The sequence below is a fragment of the Salvelinus fontinalis genome, chromosome 11 (genome assembly GCF_029448725.1).
Source record: "Salvelinus fontinalis isolate EN_2023a chromosome 11, ASM2944872v1, whole genome shotgun sequence".
In the NCBI taxonomy this organism is placed as follows: domain Eukaryota; kingdom Metazoa; phylum Chordata; class Actinopteri; order Salmoniformes; family Salmonidae; genus Salvelinus; species Salvelinus fontinalis.
In genome coordinates, this window is record NC_074675.1 from 52,520,222 (window position 1) to 52,539,592 (window position 19,371).

A 19,371-nucleotide genomic window follows, 5' to 3' on the forward strand; every position below is an offset into this window, starting at 1 on the left:
AGATTGACATCAACTGTTACAGCTGCACCCACTACAAACATCACTGGTAGATTGACATCAACTGTTACAGCTGCACCCACTACAAACATCACTGGTAGATTGACATCAACTGTTACAGCTGCACCCACTACAAACATCACTGGTAGATTGATATCAACTGTTACAGCTGCACCCACTACAAACATCACTGGTAGATTGATATCAACTGTTACAGCTGCACCCACTACAAACATCACTGGTAGATTGACATCAACTGTTACAGCTGCACCCACTACAAACATCACTGGTAGATTGACATCAACTGTTACAGCTGCACCCACTACAAACATCACTGGTAGATTGATATCAACTGTTACAGCTGCACCCACTACAACTGTCAATGGAGCATCAACAATAACTGGTGAACCCACTACGACCGTTACTGGTGCATCAACAATGGCTACAGCTGATCCCATTACAACTGGTGAGCGCACTACAATAATCACTGGTGTGTCGACAACACCTGGTGAACGCACTACAACCTTAATTGGTTGGTTGGGAACAGCTGGTGAACCCACTTCAACCGTCACTGGTGTGTCGTCAACGAGTGGTCCATCAACAACTACTGCTACAGCTGCACCCACAACAACTGTCACTAGCGCATCAAATGCCAGCCCAACTACAACAGCTACTCCTGTCATCACTACTGCCATCATCACAGCCACAACAGCTGCAACCACCGCTGCTGCAATCACTAGGGTTCCTGTGGTGTTCCGGTCCAGAGAGACATTTACCTCTGACCTATTAAACACATCATCTCAGGCCTTTCAAAGCCGAGCATTACTGATTAAAACTCAGGTGAGCCTCCTAAAACAATGAAGATGTGAATGTCCTAACGAGAGGGCTAGATTACAGTAATACAGTCAGCTTTTAATCGACAGGAAGTTGTTTGTTTAAACTTAATCTGTTTCTTGTTTTTCCTTCCAGCTTGAACCTTTCTATCGAACAGCTTTCACCTCTTTCAACAGTTTGACTGTGACAGAATTCAGGTGATATTTTTTGCATTACATGATGTATGTTGATTTAAATTGATCTCACTTTCTATCTAACATGTTATCTTTCATTTATTGTCAGCTCTGGATCCATCATCAATACTGTAAATGTAGCATTCAGCTCCTCCTCCGTCCCTAATATCACAGAGATTGGCACTGTTTTGATAAATGCTGAGCATAACATCACAGCTTTGGACATTGACCCCTCCTCAGTGACAGTCAACAGCACAGGTAAACACAATCATTTATTCAATTACATTTAATTATCTGGTAAATTATTATATATTTATTTTGGAGCATCACAAATCTATTTTGAACAGCAATTGGTGACATGTTTAATTTCAAACATTGACTTTAAAATATATTTTTAATTAGTCCCCATCAATTGACTGACCTTTTTCTTAAAATATGTTGTTTTTAAAAAATACAAATAAAATGAGGTACCTTTCAGCTGGTTTGCCTGCTCTTGCTCTGTAATACACATGCTGTTAATAAGGTGAGTGTTCTTTATCAGAATGCCACAGTTCTTCTGGTTCTAATGCTACTAACCCTGTGTTGGTAGCATCTATAGTGCATTCGGAAAGTATTCAGACCCTGTGGATATTTCCACATTTTGTTACGTTACAGCCTCATTCAAAGATTGATTAAATGTTTTTTTTCTTCATCATCAATCTACACACTATACCCAATAATGACAATGCAAAAACAGTTTTTTAGAAATGTTTGCTGATTTAAAAAATATATATAAACTGAAATATTACATTTACATATTACATTTACATATTACATTTACATATTACATTTACATATTACATTTACATATTACATTTACATATTACATTTACATGTACGTTTTCAGACCCTTTACTCTGTACTTTGTTGACGCATCTTTGGCAGTGATTACAGCCTTTGAGTCTTCTTGGGTATGATGATACAAGCTTTGCACACCTGTTTTGGGGAGTTTTTCCCATTCTTCTCTGCAGATCCTCTCAAGCTCTGTCAGGTTGAATGGGGAGCGTCGCTGCACAGCTATTTTCAGGTCTCTCCAAAGATGTTCAAAAGGTTCAAGTCAGGGCTATGGATTGGCCACTTTAAGAGACTTGTCCTGAAGCCACTCCTGCATTGTCTTGACTGTGTGCTTAGGGTCATTGTCCTGTTGGAAGGTGAACCTTCACCCCAGTCTGAGGTCCTGAGCGCTCTGGACTCCATTTCTTCTCTCACTGCCTCTTGACATCTAGGGGAAGGTGTATGACGTGCATGTATACTAATACGTATCATGCCCATTTATAGGCAGGACCTAGAACAGAGCCTCGATTTCAGACTTTCCACTTCCTGGTCAGGAAGTTTGTGCCAAATGAGTTGTGTTTTACTCACAGATATAATTCAAACGGTTTTAGAAACTAGAGAGTGTTTTCTATCCAATAGTAATAATAATATGCATATTGTACGAGCAAGAATTGAGTACGAGGCCGTTTGAAATGGGCACCTTTTATCTGGCTACTCAATACTGCCCCTGCAGCCCAAACAGGTTAAATGCTGCAGATATTTTTTGGTACCCTATCTGTGCGTCAACATAATTCTGTCTCACAGCTCTACGGACAATTTGGGATGGCAGGCAGGCTCAGGGTCAGGACAGGCTGGAATGATCAAAACTGGGAAACTAGAAAACAGGGACTATAGCAAAGACAGGAGCAAGGGAAAAACGCTGGTAGGTTTGAAAGAACAAAATGAAATGGCTACAGACAAACAGAGAACAAAGGTATAAATACACAGGGGATAATGGAGATGATGGGCGACTCCTGGAGGGGGGTGGAGTCAATCACAAAGACAGGTGAAACAGATCAGAGTGTGACAGTACCCCCCCTCCCCCCACAATCACAAAGACAGGTGAAACAGATAAGGGTGTAACCTCTTCCTCTTGCTCGGGAGAAGAGTGGGGGCTGATAGCCGAGGGAACACTCAAAGGGCGAGAGACCTGTGGCAGAGCAAGGAAGGGTGTTGCGGGCTAGCTTTCTCAAACAGAAATTTGCATCCTGTAGCACAAACTCCAAACATTTCTGGGACACTGTAAAGTCCATGGAGAATAAGAGCACCTCCTCCCAGCTGCCCACTGCACTGGGGCTAGGAAATACTGTCACCACCGGTAAATCCACGATAATTGAGAATTTCAATAAGCATTTTTCTACGGCTGGCCATGCTTTCCACCTGGCTACCCCTACCCCGATCAATAGCCCTGCACCCCCCACAGCAACTTGACCAACCCTAACCCCCATTTCTCCTTCACCCAAATACAGACAGCTGTTGTTCTAAAAGATCTGCAAAATCTGGACCCCTACAAATCAGCTGGGCTAGACAATCTGGACCCTCTCGTTCTAAAATTATGAGCCGAAATTGTTACAACCCCTATTACTAGCCCGTTCAACCTTTCTTTCGTATCGTCTGAGATCCCCAAAGATTGGAAAGCTGCCATGGTCACCCCCCTCTTCAAAGGGGGGATACTCTAGACCCAAACTGCTACAGACCTATATCTATCCTACCCTGCCTTCCTAAGGTCTTCGAAAGTCAAGTTAACGAACAGATCACCGACCATTTTGAATCCCACCATACCTTCTCCGCTATGCAATCTGGTTTCCGAGCTGGTGATGGGTGCACCTCAGCCACGCTCAAGGTCCTAAACGATATCATAACTGCCATCAATAAAAGACAGTACTGTGCAGCCGTCTTCATCGACCTGGCCAAGGCTTTGAACTTTGTCTATCACTGCATTCTTATTGGCAGACTCAATAGCCTTGGCTTCTCAAATGACTGCCTCGCCTGTTTCACCAACTACTTCTCAGATAGAGTTAAGTGTGTCAAATCGGAGGGCCTGTTGTCCGGACCTCTGGCAGTCTATGGGGGTGCCACAGGGATAAATTCTCAGACTGACTCTTTTCTCTATATATATATCAATGATGTCACTCTTGCTGCTGGTGATTCTCTGATCCACCTCTATGCAGACGACACCATTCTGTATGCTTCTGGCCATTCTTTGGACACTGTGTTAACTAACCTCCAGACGAGCTTCAATGCCATAGTGTCCTCCAACTGCTCTAAAATGCAAGTAAAACTAAATGCATACTCTTCAACCGATTGCTGACCACACCTGCCAGCCTGTCCAGCATCACCACTCTGGACGCTTCTGACTTAGAATATGTGGACAACTACAAATACCTAGGTGTCTGGTTAGACTGTAAACTCTCCTTCCAGACTCGCATTAAGCATCTCCAATCCAAAATTAAATATAGAATCGGCTTCCTATTTCACAACAAAGCCTCCTTCAATCATGCTGCCAAACATACCCTCGTAAAACTGACTATCCTACCGATCCTTGACTTCGGCGATGTCATTTACAAAATAGCCTCCAACACTCTACTCAGCAAATTGGATGTAGTCTATCACAGTGCCATCCGTGTTGTCACCAAAGTCCCATATACTACCTACCACTGCGACCTATATGCTCTCGTTGGCTGGCCCTCGCATTATATTTGTCGCCAATGCCTCTGGCTCCAAGTCATCTATAAGTCTTTGCTATGTAAAGCCCCGCCTTATCTCAGCTCACTGGTCACCATAGCAGCACCCACCCATGGCACGCACTCCAGCAGGTAAATTTAACTGGTCATCCCCAAAGCCAATTCCTCCTTCGGACGCCTTTCCTGCTAGTTCTCTGCTGCCAATGACTGGAACGATCTTTTTTTTTAAATCACTGAAGCTGGATACTCATATCTCCCTCACTAACTTTAAGCACCAGCTGTTAGAGCAGATGATAGATCACTGCACCTGTATGTAACAGTTTAATTTTACGTCGTCCCCTCGCCCCGACCCGGGCGCGAACCAGGGACCTTCTGCACACATCAGCAACTGACACCCACGAAGCGTCGTTACCCATCACTCCACAAAAGCCGCGGCTCTTGCAGAGCAAGGGGCAACCCTACTTAATGTCTCAGAGCAAGTGACGTAACTGATTGAAATGCTACTAGCGCGTACCCGCTAACTAGCTAGCCATTTCACATCCGTTACACTCACCCCCCTTTCAACCTCCTCCTTTTCCGCAGCAACCAGTGATCCGGGTCACGGCACCAATATAACAGTTTAACTTTACGTCGTCCCCTCGCCCCGACCCGGGTGCGAACCAGGGACCTTCTGCACACATCAGCAACTGACACCCACGAAGCGTCGTTACCCATCAATCCACAAAAGCCGCGGCTCTTGCAGAGCAAGGGGCAACCCTACTTAATGTCTCAGAGCAAGTGACGTAACTGATTGAAATGCTACTAGCGCGTACCCGCTAACTAGCTAGCCATTTCACATCCGTTACATGTACATAGCCCAGCCCATCTGTAAATGTCCCATCCAACTACCTTATCCCCAAACTGTTATTTATATTATTTATTTTGCTCCTTTGCCCCCCAGTATCTCTACTTGTACATTCATCTTCTGCACATCTATCACTCCAGTGTTTAATTTCTATATTATAATTGTTTCGCCACTATGGCCTATTTATTGCCTTACCTCCATTATCCTATCTCATTTGCGCACACTGTATATAGACTTTTTCTATTGTATTATTGACTGAATGTTTGTTTATTCCATGTTTATTCCATTCCTTTATCTTGGCCAGGTCAGAGTTGTAAATGAGAACTTGTTCTCAACTAGCCTACCTGGTTAAATAAAGGTGAAATAAAATAAATAAAAAAACACCAGTTGCTGACTCCAGGTGGTGTCAGAGACTAGGCAGCGAAGGGTCATCTCCAAGTCTTGGTTGGCTCGCTCCATTGGACAGGGGGTGGAACCCGGAGGACAGACTGGCCGATGACCCAATGAGCGTGCAGAACACCTTCCAGAACCGGGATGAGAACTGAGGACCCCGGTCGGAGACCATGTCCACCGGGAGTCCATGGATCCGGAAGACGTGCTGCACCATAAGCTGGGCCGTCTCCTTGGCCAAGGGTCGTTTGGGTAGATGAATGAATTGGGCGGATTTGGAAAACCGGTCGACCACAGTCAGGATGACATTGTTGCCCTCAGATGGAGGGAGACCCGAGACGAAATCGAGGGATATATGGAACAAGGGACGGTTAGGGACAAGCAGTGGTTGAAGATGACCAGATGACAGTCTTGTTTTGTGCACAGACCGTGCAGGCGGCAACAAATGCGGCAACATCCGGAACCATTGTAGGTCACCAAAAGTGTTGTCGCACGAAGGCCAGGGTCCGATGGGAGCCCGAGGGGCAGGAAAACCTAAAGGAATAGACCAACTACAGAACTGCGGAGCGGACAGCATCAGGCAAAAACATCAGCCAAATCCCCTCCAGGATTTGGCTGGGATTGCTGCACCTCCCGGAACCTGTTTCCCTGTACCCTAGCTGAGTTCCGTCTCCAGGCATGAGGTGGGATGGATGGTCTCGGGCTCCGGGGTGTTAACAGTGGAGCTATAGCAGCAAGACAGGGCATCCGGCTTGACGGATGGATCCTGCCGGTAAGAGAGGGAAAATTTGACCGGGTAAACAGCAGGGCCCATCTCGCTTGCCTGGAGTTGAGGCACTTGGCGGTGCAGTGATACTCCAGGTTTTTTGTGGTCGGTCCACACAATGAACGGATGTTCCGCCCCTTCCAGCCAGTGCCTCCAGTCCTCCAATGCTATCTTCACCGTGAGAAGCTCCCGAATTCCCACATCATAGTTCCTCTACGTGGAGTTGAGAGGACCACGTGAATAAAACCTTGGTAGAGGTGAGTGCAGACAAGGGGGAAGCTAGGATGCTGTAACATTAAGCGGCAATAAAAGCGGCGATGAAAGTTGGCAAAACCCCCAGGAAACGTTGCAGCTGCACCCTGGACGTAGGCTGGAGCCAATCCACCACCGTTATCACCTTCCCTGGACACTCCCAGGAGAGATGAAGAAACCCAGAAAGGAGATGTTGGAGCGATTGAACTCGCACTTCTCCGCCTTCACAAACACCTGCATTGCTTGCTGTTTGGAGTTTTAGGCTGGGTTTCTGTACAGAACTTTGTGACATCAGCTGATGTAAGAAGGGCTTAATAAATACATTTGATTGAATTTTATTGGTTCTCCAGAAAGAGAACCTGTCGTACGTGAAGGGAACCTGTCGTACGTGGAGGGAACCTGTCGTACGTGGAGGGAACCTGTCGTACGTGGAGGGAACCTGTCGTACGTGGAGGGAACCTGTCGTACGTGGAGGGAACCTGTCGTACGTGGAGGGAACCTGTCGTACGTGGAGGGAACCTGTCGTACGTGGAGGGAACCTGTCGTACGTGGAGGGAACCTGTCGTACGTGGAGGGAACCTGTCGTACGTGGAGGGCGTGTTTTTGGGGGGAGCGGGAGAAGACGAGGATGTCCTCAATGTAAATGAAGACGAACTGGTTCAACATGTCACGGAGAACATCATTTACCAGAGCCTGGAACACAACAGGGGCGTTGGTGAGGCCAAAATGCATGATAAGATATTCATAGTGGCTGCTGGCCATTTTGAAGGCACTCTTCCATTCGCCCCATTCGCCCCCCTCTCGTATCAGCACCTGGTGGTAGGCGTTCCGTAGATCCAGCTTGGAAAAAACAGCGGCCCCCTGGAGCGGCTCGAAAGCCGAGGAAATGAGTGGTAGCGCGTAACGGTTCTTCACGGTTCTTCACAGTAATGGCATTGAGTCCCCGGTGGTCAATGCAAAGGCACAGGGTCTTGTCCTTTTTCTCCACGAAGAAGAACCCTGCACCGGCAGGTTAGGAAGAGGGACGGATAAATCCTGCAGCTAGGGAGACCCCAATGTAGGTCTCCACAAGAGTGTGCAAAGCTGTCATCAAGGCAAAGGGTGGCTATTTGAAGAATCTCAAATATAAAATATATTTTGATTTGTTTAACACTTTTTTGCATACTACATGATTCCATATGTGTTATTTCATAGTTCTGATGTCTTCACTATTATTCTACAATGTTGAAAATAGTAAAAATAAAGAAAAACCTCAGCAATCTACACAGTTTAGGCACTTTTGCAAATGTTTTTCAATTAAAAAACAGAAATACCTTGTTTACATATCTATTCAGACCTTTTGTTATGAGACTCGAAATCGAGTTCATGTGCATCCTGTTTCTATTGATCAGTCCTGATATGTTTATACACCTTGATTGGAGTCAAGCTGTGGTAAATTCAATTGATTGGACATGATTTGGAAAGGCACAAACCTGTCTATATAAGGTCCCACTGTTGACAGTGCATGTCAGTGCAAAAACCAAGCCATGAGGTTGAAGGAATTGTCCGTAAAGCTCCGAGATAGGATTGTGTCGAGGCAAAGATCTGGGGATGGGTACCAAAAATTTCTGCAGCATTGAAAATCCCAAATAACACAGTGGCCTCCATCATTCTTAAATGGAAGAAGATTGGAAACACCAAGACTCTTCCAAGACTCTTCCAAGAATCTCCCCCCCCCCCCCTCCCGGCCAATCTTAGCAGTCAGGGGTGAAAGGCCTTGGCCTGCGAGGTGACAAAGAACCTTCTGGATACTTTGACAGAGCTCTAGAGTTCTCTGTGGAGATGGGAGAACCCTCCAAAAGGACAATCATCTCTGCAGCACTCCAAGTGGCCAGACGGAAGCCACTCCTCAGCAAAAGGCACATGACAACCCACTTGGAGTTTGCCAAAAGGCACCTAAAGACTCTCAGACCATGAAAAACAGGATTCTCTTGTCTGATGAAACCAAGATTGAACTCTTTGGCCTGATTGCCAATCACGTCGCATCTGTAGGAAACCAGGCACCATCCCTACAGTGAAACATGGTTTTGGCAGCATCATGCTGTGGGGATGTTTTTCAGCAGCAGGGACTGGAAGACTAGTCAGGGTCAAGACAAAGATGAACGGAGCAAAGTACAGAGAGATCCCTGATGAAAACTTGCTCCAGAGCTCTCAGGATCTCAGACCAAAGCGAAGGATCACCTTCCAACAGGACAACGATGCGAAGCACACAAACAAGATGGGACCCGGTTTGGGACAAATCTCTTTATGTCCTTGAGTGCCCCAACAAGAGCACGGAATTGAACCTGATCAAACATCTCTGAAAAGACCTGAACATAGCTTTGCACCAATGCTCCACATCGAACCTGACAGAGCTTGAGAAGTTCTGCAGAGAAGAATGGGAGAAACTCCCAAAATACAACTGTGCCAAGCTTGTACCGTCATACCCAAGAAGACTCAAGGCTGTAATCGCTGCCAAAAGGGCTTCAACAAAGTACTGAGTAAAGTGCCTGAGGTCAGTTATCCAGATAGGTGGGGCAAAGATACAGCACGCAGCAGGCAGGAATGATCAGAACTGGGAACCTAGAAAACAGGGACTATAGCAAATGCCAGGATCAAGTGAAAAACGCTGGGAGGTTTGAACGAACAAATCGAAAGAACAACAGACAGAGTACACAAGTAAAATACACAGGGGAAGATGGGCGACAGGTGACATCTGGAGAGGGGTGGAGACAATCACAAAGACAGGTGAAACAGATCAGGGTGTGACATCACCTGAGCTCAATTTCAAGTCTCTTAGCAAATGTTCAGAATATTTACATAAATAGGTATTTGAGTTTTTATTTGTGATACATTTTCAAACATTTCTTAAAAACTGTTTTCACTTTGTCATTATGAGGTATTTTGTGAAGATTGATAAGGGGATAAAAGTATTAAATCCATTTCAGAATAAGGCTGTAACGTAACAAAATGTGGGAAAAAATTCAAGGGGTCTGAATTTCCAAATGCACAGTGTACTTTATAAATGGTTTTCAGTTGAAGTGGTTCATGTGAAATGTTGCAGGAAGCTTGTTTACAGGCTGCAGGATGTGTATTACATGAAAGTTCAACATTTAAGGATTCAGTTGTCAATATAAGAGCATCATGTTATACGCCCATCTATTCTATTCATCTATCTATATATCATTTATTATTTTAGTTAGGTCAGGGTGTGACATGGGGGATGTATGTGTTTTGTATTGTCTAGGGGTTTTTGTATGTTTATGGGTGCGGTGGTTTAGTTGGTTAAAGTGTCTAGTCTAGGTGTATGTATGTCTATGGTTGCCTAGATTGGTTCTCAATTAGAGACAGCTGTCTATCGTTGTCTCTGATTGGGAGCCATATTTAGGCAGCCATAGTCATTAGGTAGTTCGTGGGTGATTGTCTATGTGTAAGTTGCCTGTGTCTGCTCTTATTGTTTATATAGCTTCACGTTCGTCGTTTTGTTGTTTTTGTTTAGTTTGTAAAGTGTTCTTCGTTTCGTCTTCAATAAAGAGAAGATGTATTGTTATCACGCTGCGCCTTGGTCCTCCTCTCTTCCACGTTACGACGATCGTGACAACGATGAATGTGCTATGCTGCCACAAGCCTTATTACTTTTTAAGGATAGGCATTCCGCTAGGGACCGAGCCTCGACATCATCCGGTGAAATTACAGAGCGCCAAATTCAAAATACAGAAATACTCATAATAAACATTCACAAAAGGTACAAGTGTTATACATCGGCTTAAAGATTAACTTCTTGTTAATCCAGCCGCTGTGTCAGATTTCAAAAAGACTTTACGGTGAAAGCATACCATGCGATTATCTGAGGACAGCGCCCCGCTTACAAAAGCATACAAACATTTTCCAGCCAAGTAGAAGAGTAATGAAAGTCAGAAATAGCGATAAAAGTATTCACTTACCTTTGATGATCTTTATATGGTTACAGTCACATGAGTCACTGTTACACAATAAACGTTTGTTTTGTTCGATAAAGTTCCTTTTTATATCCCAAAAACTCTTTTGTTGGCGCATTTTTTTCAGTAATCCACTGGCTCAAAGGCAGTCACAACATGCAGACGAAATCATACTGATAGTACAGGTAAAGTTTGTCAAAACATGTCAAACGATGTTTATAATTAATCCTCAGGTGTTCAATTGTCTAAATTGTCGATAATTTTTCAACCAGACAATAGCGTATTCAATAGAAAGGAAAAACAACGAAGGGTGCGCAATCGGTAACGCGTGCAAACCAGCTCTGGTTCATTCTACATGCCACTTACAAAATTGTCAAATTTTTCTTCAGTTTTCAGAAAACAAGCCTGAAACAATCCCTAAAGACTGTTGACATCTAGTGGAAACCATAGGAACTGTAATCTGGGTCCTAACCCATTACATACTGTTTTGGCAGGCAATTGAGAAGTAAAAATCCCACTTCCTGGATGGATCTCCCTCAGGTTTTTGCCTGCCATATCAGTTCTGTTATACTCACAGACATTATTTTAACAGTTTTGGAAACGCTAGAGTGTTTTCTATCCAATACTAACATACATCTGCATATCCTAGCTTCTGGGCCTGATTAACAGGCAGTTTACTTTGGGCACCTCATTCATCCAAACTTCCGAATACTGCCCCTTGTCACTAAAAACTTAAAGAGATGTTGAAATGTCCATTTTATTTTTGAACTTAGCTGCTCCTGCAACAAGTACTGTTCCTCCTACAACTTCTGTTACTACCACTGTGGCTGGTGCTACCACCGCAACAACTGGAGAACCTGTCACTGTTCCTGCTACCGTTCCTACAACTAGGCCCACAACTACAACCACTACATATGTGGCCCCCACAACTACAGTGTCAAGGACAACATCACCACTGTCAACAACTACCAGCACAGCTCCAACTACCACAACAACCAACGCACCAGCCACTACTACTACAACACCTACTACTACTACTAGTACAACAATAACTACAACTGCACATCTTCAACCTGCTCCACTGGTGTCTTTCGTCATACAACAAGTGTTTGTAGAAGCTTTAAATGACCCTCAAAGTACACAATTCCAAGAACTTGCAGTAACTATTACTGCAGTGGTAAGTCCTTCAAATTCAGAGTTTATTTTTATTGGGTGTATGACCATGAATAATGTATGGCAATTGTTGTAAAATCTATATTATAAAGTACATTCTTTATTTGTTCTAGTCAGGTGACAATTAGCCTCCATCACTACAGATTGATTTATATTCCCCAATGTCTATCTTAAATAACTAGGGCTTAACTATGTGGATTGGAATATATATATATATATATATAATTTATAATGTTTTTGTGTGTGTTAAATCCTTCAAACGTTCTATTGTTTGTACCATTCCTTACAGTTTGATGTGATCTACAAAGCAAAATATGGGATCTTTTTCATCCGGACGACTGTTCTTGGATTCAGGTAATATTCCATTATATCCTATTCTATTCTTTTAACCTTTGGCATGCCACAGTTCATGACCTTTTATGACCTTTTGCAGACCTATTTTCCGTTCCCGTATGGATGCAGAAACACAGGCAGAGGTCCAACTAGTGTTCAATGAGACCTCCACTCAATCTGTCCCTGAGGTTACTGACATTAGCAATACACTGAAAGAGGCTGTGACCAATCCAAACATTACCTTTGGCAACCTCTCTGTGGATGTTACCACCGTCACTGTTAAAGGTGAGTAAACCCAGATGGGTGAACGAAAACGATCTATACACAGCAATTTCTCCAGTGTTGAATAAAGTCTGAGTGTCATATTTAATGGTTTTCTACAGTCTATATGGGTCCCAGTGTTGGGAAGTAGTGAACTACAGATGGTGGATCTTAATTTGAGCCAGTTTGCTAAAGCAGCTAAAGCTAAATATGATCCTGTAGCAAAAGCAATTTTTGAAAGTTTTCCTGCAACAGGGTAATGAAATTAAGACCTTAAAACTGTACATGTAGTTCAACTAATAATGTAACTACATTTTGCAGAATCTTGGTGGTAGTTGAACTGAATTAATATCTAATGAGTTTTTTCAGTAGTTTTATTCAGTTTCTTGTCATGTCGCTAACTCCTGGACCTACAAACTACTTTTTTTGTTTTTTAAAATTAAATGAAATATGGATGAGAAAAGTCAGCTATAATTTCCATCCGTCTTGCAGTTTGTAATGTATGACATTTCATATTTGAATATGATATTTTTCTGAAAATATTTTGGACGTGGTGAACTACTTTTCGAAGTAACTTCACTTAAGTGAACTGTATTTTTTAAGGGTAGCGTTAGTGTCAACTTGTTCCACTGTTAAGTATATGGTAAGTTATATTTTCAGAGTGGCTTCTCCAAAACTGACAGGTCCATAATCTTCAGAGTTAAAACAACACTTTGTTTAGAGCTTATGCCATTACACATTCTCATTGTTAGGAAATTAACACCTGTAGTGTTACAGTTTTGGAGTATGTTATGTTTTGAACACTGTAACTTTTTGGAGTATGTTTTAACACTGTAGGGTGTAAAGTCTTATTGTCATATTTTCCATGGTGCCTTTCCTGTTCTTCAGTGGGGATTTAGGGGGGACAACATCTTGAAAACGTGTAATGCTGCCCCCTAACGAGGGGGGGGGGGGGGGGGGGAGTCCAAATGTCCGAAAATATACAAAATACAAAACAAAAAAGTAACCCTCAGTCAATCAAAGTCTAGCCAGAACCCTACTCCAGGTTTGTGTTAGGGCCCAGGTACCCGAGAGGATGGAACTGATGCAGCTAGCTATTTTTGTGAAGAAATATTTGATTTCTTTTCTATGTAAGACAACAAATAATCAGTACCCAGAGGGAGCAAACCAACACATATTTTTTACATGAACAAAAGAACCAAGAAAGCAAACACAGAACAGATAGCGTGCATATGTACATACACTACCGGTCAAAAGTTTTAGAAAACCTACTCATTCAAGGGTTTTTCTTCATCTTAACTATTTTCTACGTTGTAGAATAATAGTGAAGATATTAAATCTATGAAATAACACATATGGAATCACGTAGGATCCAACAAATTGCAATGCTAGCTCCAATAATTTAGATAGTTGATATTTCTATTTTACTTACAGTGCCTTCGGGAAGTATTCAGACCCCTTGACTTTATCAGCATTTTGTTACTTCACAGTCTTATTCTAAAATGGATTTTAAAAAAAAATAAAAAATAAATCCTCAGCAATCTACACACAATACTGCATAATGACAAGGTGAAAACTGTTTTTTGGACATTTTTGCAAATGTATTACAATTAAAAAACAGAAATACCTTGTTTACATAAGTATTCAGCCCTTTGTTATGAGACTCGAAATTGTGCTCATGTGCATCCTGTTTCCATTGACAGCCTTGATATATTTGTACAACTTTATTGGAGTCCACCTGTGGTAAATTCAATTGATTGGACATGATTTGGAAAGGCACACATCTGTCTATTTCAGGTTCCACAGTTGACAGTGCTTGTCAGAGCAAAAACCAACCCATGAGGTCAAAGGAATTGTCCGTAGAGCTCCGAGATAGGATTGTGTCAAGGCACAGATCACAGAGCATAATGATCCAGAGCTCTCAGGATCTCAGACCGTAGTGAAGGTTCACCTTCCAACAGAACAACATCCTATGCACACAGACAAGATAACACAGGACTGGGTTTGGGACAAATCTCTTTAAGTCCTTGAGTGCCCCAGCCAGAGCCCTGACTTGAACCCAATCAAAAATCTCTGAAAAGATCTGAACATAGAGTTTCACCAACTCTCCCCATCGAACCTGAATGATCTTGAGAGGTTCTGTAGAGAAGAATGGGAGTAACTCCCCAAATAAATGTGTGCCAAGCTTATAGCGTCATACCCGAGAAGACTCGGGGCTGTAATCGCTGCCAAAAGTGCTTCAACAAAGTACTGAGTAAAGGGCCTGAATACTTATGTAAATGCTATATTTCATTTTATTATTTTATTATAAATTAGCAAAAAATTCTAAATACCAGTTTTTGCTTTGTCATTATGGGGTATTGTGTGTAGATTGATGATGGAAATAAACAATTTCATCAATTTTAGAATAAGACTGTAACCTAACAAAATGTGTAAAAAGTCAAGGGGTCTGAACACTTTCCGAAGTTTCTGTATATAGACATGTACAGCATAGATGTGCATAGACAAACCATTAGCTTGTTCAGTAACTTCTCTGCTCTTTTGTCTTCATAGTGCCCACCACAAATGCCAACACAACTACAATGGCTACTCCTGTCATCACGACTTCCATCATCACAACTACAACCACTGAAACTGCCGCTGTGGCACTCACTAAGTTGACTGTGGTGTTCCGGTCGAGAGGAGAGACGTTTACCTCTGACCTATCAAACACATCTTCTCAGGCCTTTCAAAGCCGAGCATTACTGATTAAAACTCAGGTGAGCCTCCCGAAACGATGAAGATGTGAATGTCCTATTGAGAGGGGTAGAATACAGTCACATAGTCAGCTTTTAAACAACAGGAAGTTGTTTGTTTAAAATTAATCTGTTTCTTGTTTTTCCTTCCAGCTTGAACCTTTCTATCGAACAGCTTTCACCTCTTTCAACAGTTTGACTGTGACAGAATTCAGGTGATATTTTTTGCATTACATTTTGTATGTTGATTTAAATTGATCTCACTTTCTATCCAACATGTTCTCTCTCATTTGTTCCCAGCTCTGGATCCATCATCAATACTATGAATTTAGCATTCAGCTCCTCCTCTGTCCCTAATTCCATGGATATTGGCACTGTTTTAATAAATGCTGCCCAAAAAATCACAGCTTTCAACATTGACCCCACCTCAGTGACAGTCAACAGCACAGGTTAACATATTTCTTTATTTAATTGTATTCTATTATCAGTTAGATAAATATTTTGTCTGACATATATTTATAGTTTTTTGTTCACCATTGTATCATATGCCATTATCTCTACATAAATTATTGATTTATCAGCTGCGTTCCAGTTGTATTTAGCAAATCAGCTGTCTAACTAATCACATTACAGGGCAACAAACACTCGTCCTATTTTCATTTGATCATGTTTCCTTTTTCTCTTTCCATCCCAGCTGTGACCTCAAGTGGAGGAAGCAGCAAGACCAGTCTCTTCACTGCATTCTTTCTGGTGGTTCTGTCGCTTCTACTGTCCAGCCAGCATTAGTCTCAGTGGTAACGCCTACTAAAAACACTCACTGGCAAGCAGCAGAACGAAATAGTGTTGGTAGTCACATTTTCATTTTGAGAACTTCCCACACATTCCAACCCCTGACCCAATTCCACCCATGATTTAAATAGTGTCCAAAAATGAAATGAAGTCTTGTAAGCTGACATAAGATACAGTATATGTGGCCGTTGAATACAACGATGTGATATAATTAATGCCTTTTCAGTCAAAATGTGTAAGTGCTTGGGTTTCCATCAGAAGTCAATGTTATTTTCATGCAATGACAAAGCATGTTGAATTTAATATGCACTTATTTTTGATTCACTCTGTTGCTGATATGAACTAATGAGAGCAATATTATATTTCTATAATATATTTATAATATATATTTATGAATATATATTTATATATATTTTGACTTAACCAGTGAAGTCTGGATAACTGATTTAAATAAGGCCCTTTGGAGCAAAATGTTCAACAATTTAAACTATTATCAATGTAGTCTTCATCATGTATAACTATCTATTATACCAATTCATGTAATTCTGTTATCAATAGTCCTGATATTATGCCAGTGTAAGGTTGTATGCTTTTTCTGGAGGTATACAATCCTTAATATGTGTCTTACTGTCGTTGAGATTCAGGCCATTGTAGTGTTTACTATTTGTTGACTGAAAGAGTGGATTGTATGACAAGTTTCAGTATGGCTCCAATTGTGATGTTTATCTAACTATCTGGCTTTACAAAACTGGAACAACAAGACTACACTAGATCAGACCCACAGGCCCACATGATACACAGTGAGGGAGTGGTGTGTACCACTGGTCTGGACAGCAGTTAGTTTGTTGGTGCAATATTCACTCTCCCAAAGATCGAGCTTTGATTGGTTCTCACATGCGAGATATTTGCATGCAAAATGTTCCTCACTTCCTAGTCAGTTCACCTCGCCCCAACTAGAGATAGACAAACAGGTAGCTAGTTCATGATTCTTTCATTTTGAAAAGGGGATACCAGCGTAGCATGCCACTTCGTTATCAATGCAACGTGCCTACAACATCATAGATGTGTTTCTTTCGCCAGACTAACACTAGATGCCATTTCATAATAATCGCTCAGGTTAACCGGTGACTGTAGATGTAAAGCGTACAATATCTCTGAAAAACTAAGAGTGTAATGATAGGAAATATTTTGTGTTATTTCCTTGCATTTAATAGGATTATACTGTGTGTGTGTGTGTGTGTAAGTACTGTACCTATTTTCATATTTATAATGTATCCGTAGTATTTATATTCAATTATAAACTGGGTGGTTCGAGCCCTGAATGCTGATTGGCTGACAGCCGTGGTATATCGTATACCACGGGTATGACAAAACATAGTTACGATGTTTGGGTCGTGATTACCAATGCTATGTATAACATAAACACTGTTGGACATATTTGAATTATAACCACGCTAAATACCATCTGGATTGTTTGTGGTGATACGTGTTGTATGTTAAATTCCTTTGAAATGAATGAAATTATACAATACTTCTGTCAATTCACATTCAGTTCAAATTCTGCTGTGTCCAAATCTAAATGGAGTTTTAATGAATGAGTTTAAATGAAGCACATTCCAAAAAAAATGAATTGACCCCAACCCTGCTTCTGATGCGGTAAATGATGACAGCACAATCTGGTTCCAATACTGTAAATGATGACAGCACAATCTGGTTCCGATACAGTAAATGATGACAGCACAATCTGGTTCCGATACAGTAGATGATGACAGCACAATCTGGTTCCGATACTGTAAATGATGACAGCACAATCTGGTTCCGATACAGTAAATGATGACAGCACAATCTGGTTCTGATACAGTAAATGATGACAGCACAATCTGGTTCTGATACAGCAAATGATGACAGCACAATCTGGTTCTGATACAGCAAATGATGACAGCACAATCTGGTTCTGATACAGCAAATGATGACAGCACAATCTGGTTCCGATACTGTAAATGATGACAGCACAATCTGGTTCCGATACAGTAAATGATGACAGCACAATCTGGTTCCGATACAGCAAATGATGACAGCACAATCTGGTTCCGATACAGTAAATGATGACAGCACAATCTGGTTCCGATACTGTAAATCATGACAGCACAATCTGGTTCTGATACAGCAAATGATGACAGCACAATCTGGTTCTGATACAGTAAATTATGACAGCACAATCTGGTTCCGATACTGTAAATGATGACAGCACAATCTGGTTCTGATACAGCAAATGATGACAGCACAATCTGGTTCTGATACAGTAAATGATGACAGCACTATCTGGTTCTGATACAGCAAATGATGACAGCACAATCTGGTTCTGATACAGTAAATGATGACAGCACAAACTGGTTCCGATACAGTAGATGATGACAGCACAATCTGGTTCCGATACAGTAAATGATGACAGCACAATCTGGTTCTGATACTGTAAATGATGACAGCACAATCTGGTTCTGATACTGTAAATGATGACAGCACAATCTGGTTCTGATACAGTAAATGATGACAGCACAATCTGGTTCCGATACAGTAAATGATGACAGCACAATCTGGTTCTGATACAGTAAATGATGACAGCACAAACTGGTTCCGATACAGTAGATGATGACAGCACAATCTGGTTCCGATACAGTAAATGATGACAGCACAATCTGGTTCCGATACAGTAGATGATGACAGCACAATCTGGTTCCGATACTGTAAATGATGACAGCACAATCTGGTTCCGATACAGTAAATGATGACAGCACAATCTGGTTCCGATACAGTAGATGATGACAGCACAATCTGGTTCCAATACAGTAAATGATGACAGCACAATCTGGTTCCGATACTGTAAATGATGACAGCACAATCTGGTTCTGATACAGTAAATGATGACAGCACAATCTGGTTCTGATACAGCAAATGATGACAGCACAATCTGGTTCTGATACAGCAAATGATGACAGCACAATCTGGTTCTGATACAGCAAATGATGACAGCACAATCTGGTTCTGATACAGTAAATGATGACAGCACAATCTGGTTCTGATACAGTAAATGATGACAGCACAATCTGGTTCTGATACTGTAAATGATGACAGCACAATCTGGTTCCGATACAGTAAATGATGACAGCACAATCTGGTTCCGATACTGTAAATGATGACAGCACAATCTGGTTCTGATACAGTAAATGATGACAGCACAATCTGGTTCTGATACAGCAAATGATGACAGCACAATCTGGTTCTGATACAGTAAATGATGACAGCACAATCTGGTTCTGATACAGCAAATGATG

At 41.8% G+C, this 19,371-nt stretch overlaps 1 protein-coding gene across 1 annotated transcript; it reads left to right on the top strand.

Annotated features, from left to right (window-relative positions):
- Positions 1-255: 255 nt before the first annotated feature.
- Positions 256-17,503, top strand: LOC129865915 (mucin-5AC-like). Its single transcript, XM_055938998.1, has 10 exons — positions 256-837; positions 967-1,028; positions 1,114-1,262; positions 11,522-11,925; positions 12,211-12,275; positions 12,355-12,539; positions 15,069-15,274; positions 15,404-15,465; positions 15,551-15,699; positions 15,945-17,503. Exons 1-10 carry the CDS (start codon positions 436-438, stop codon positions 16,034-16,036), a joined length of 1,776 nt encoding a protein of 591 aa, XP_055794973.1. The 5' UTR covers positions 256-435; the 3' UTR covers positions 16,037-17,503.
- Positions 17,504-19,371: the final 1,868 nt, after the last annotated feature.

What these genes read in the sequence shown, in the direction of transcription:
- LOC129865915 (XM_055938998.1), top strand. Translation starts at nt 436, where the DNA reads ATGGCTACAGCTGATCCCATTACAACTGGTGAGCGCACTACAATAATC. An exon ending in ACGACTGTTCTTGGATTCAG is followed by an intron (nt 12,276 to 12,354) that starts GTAATATTCCAT and finishes GACCTTTTGCAG; the next exon opens with ACCTATTTTCCGTTCCCGTA. An exon ending in AGTGACAGTCAACAGCACAG is followed by an intron (nt 15,700 to 15,944) that starts GTTAACATATTT and finishes TTTCCATCCCAG; the next exon opens with CTGTGACCTCAAGTGGAGGA.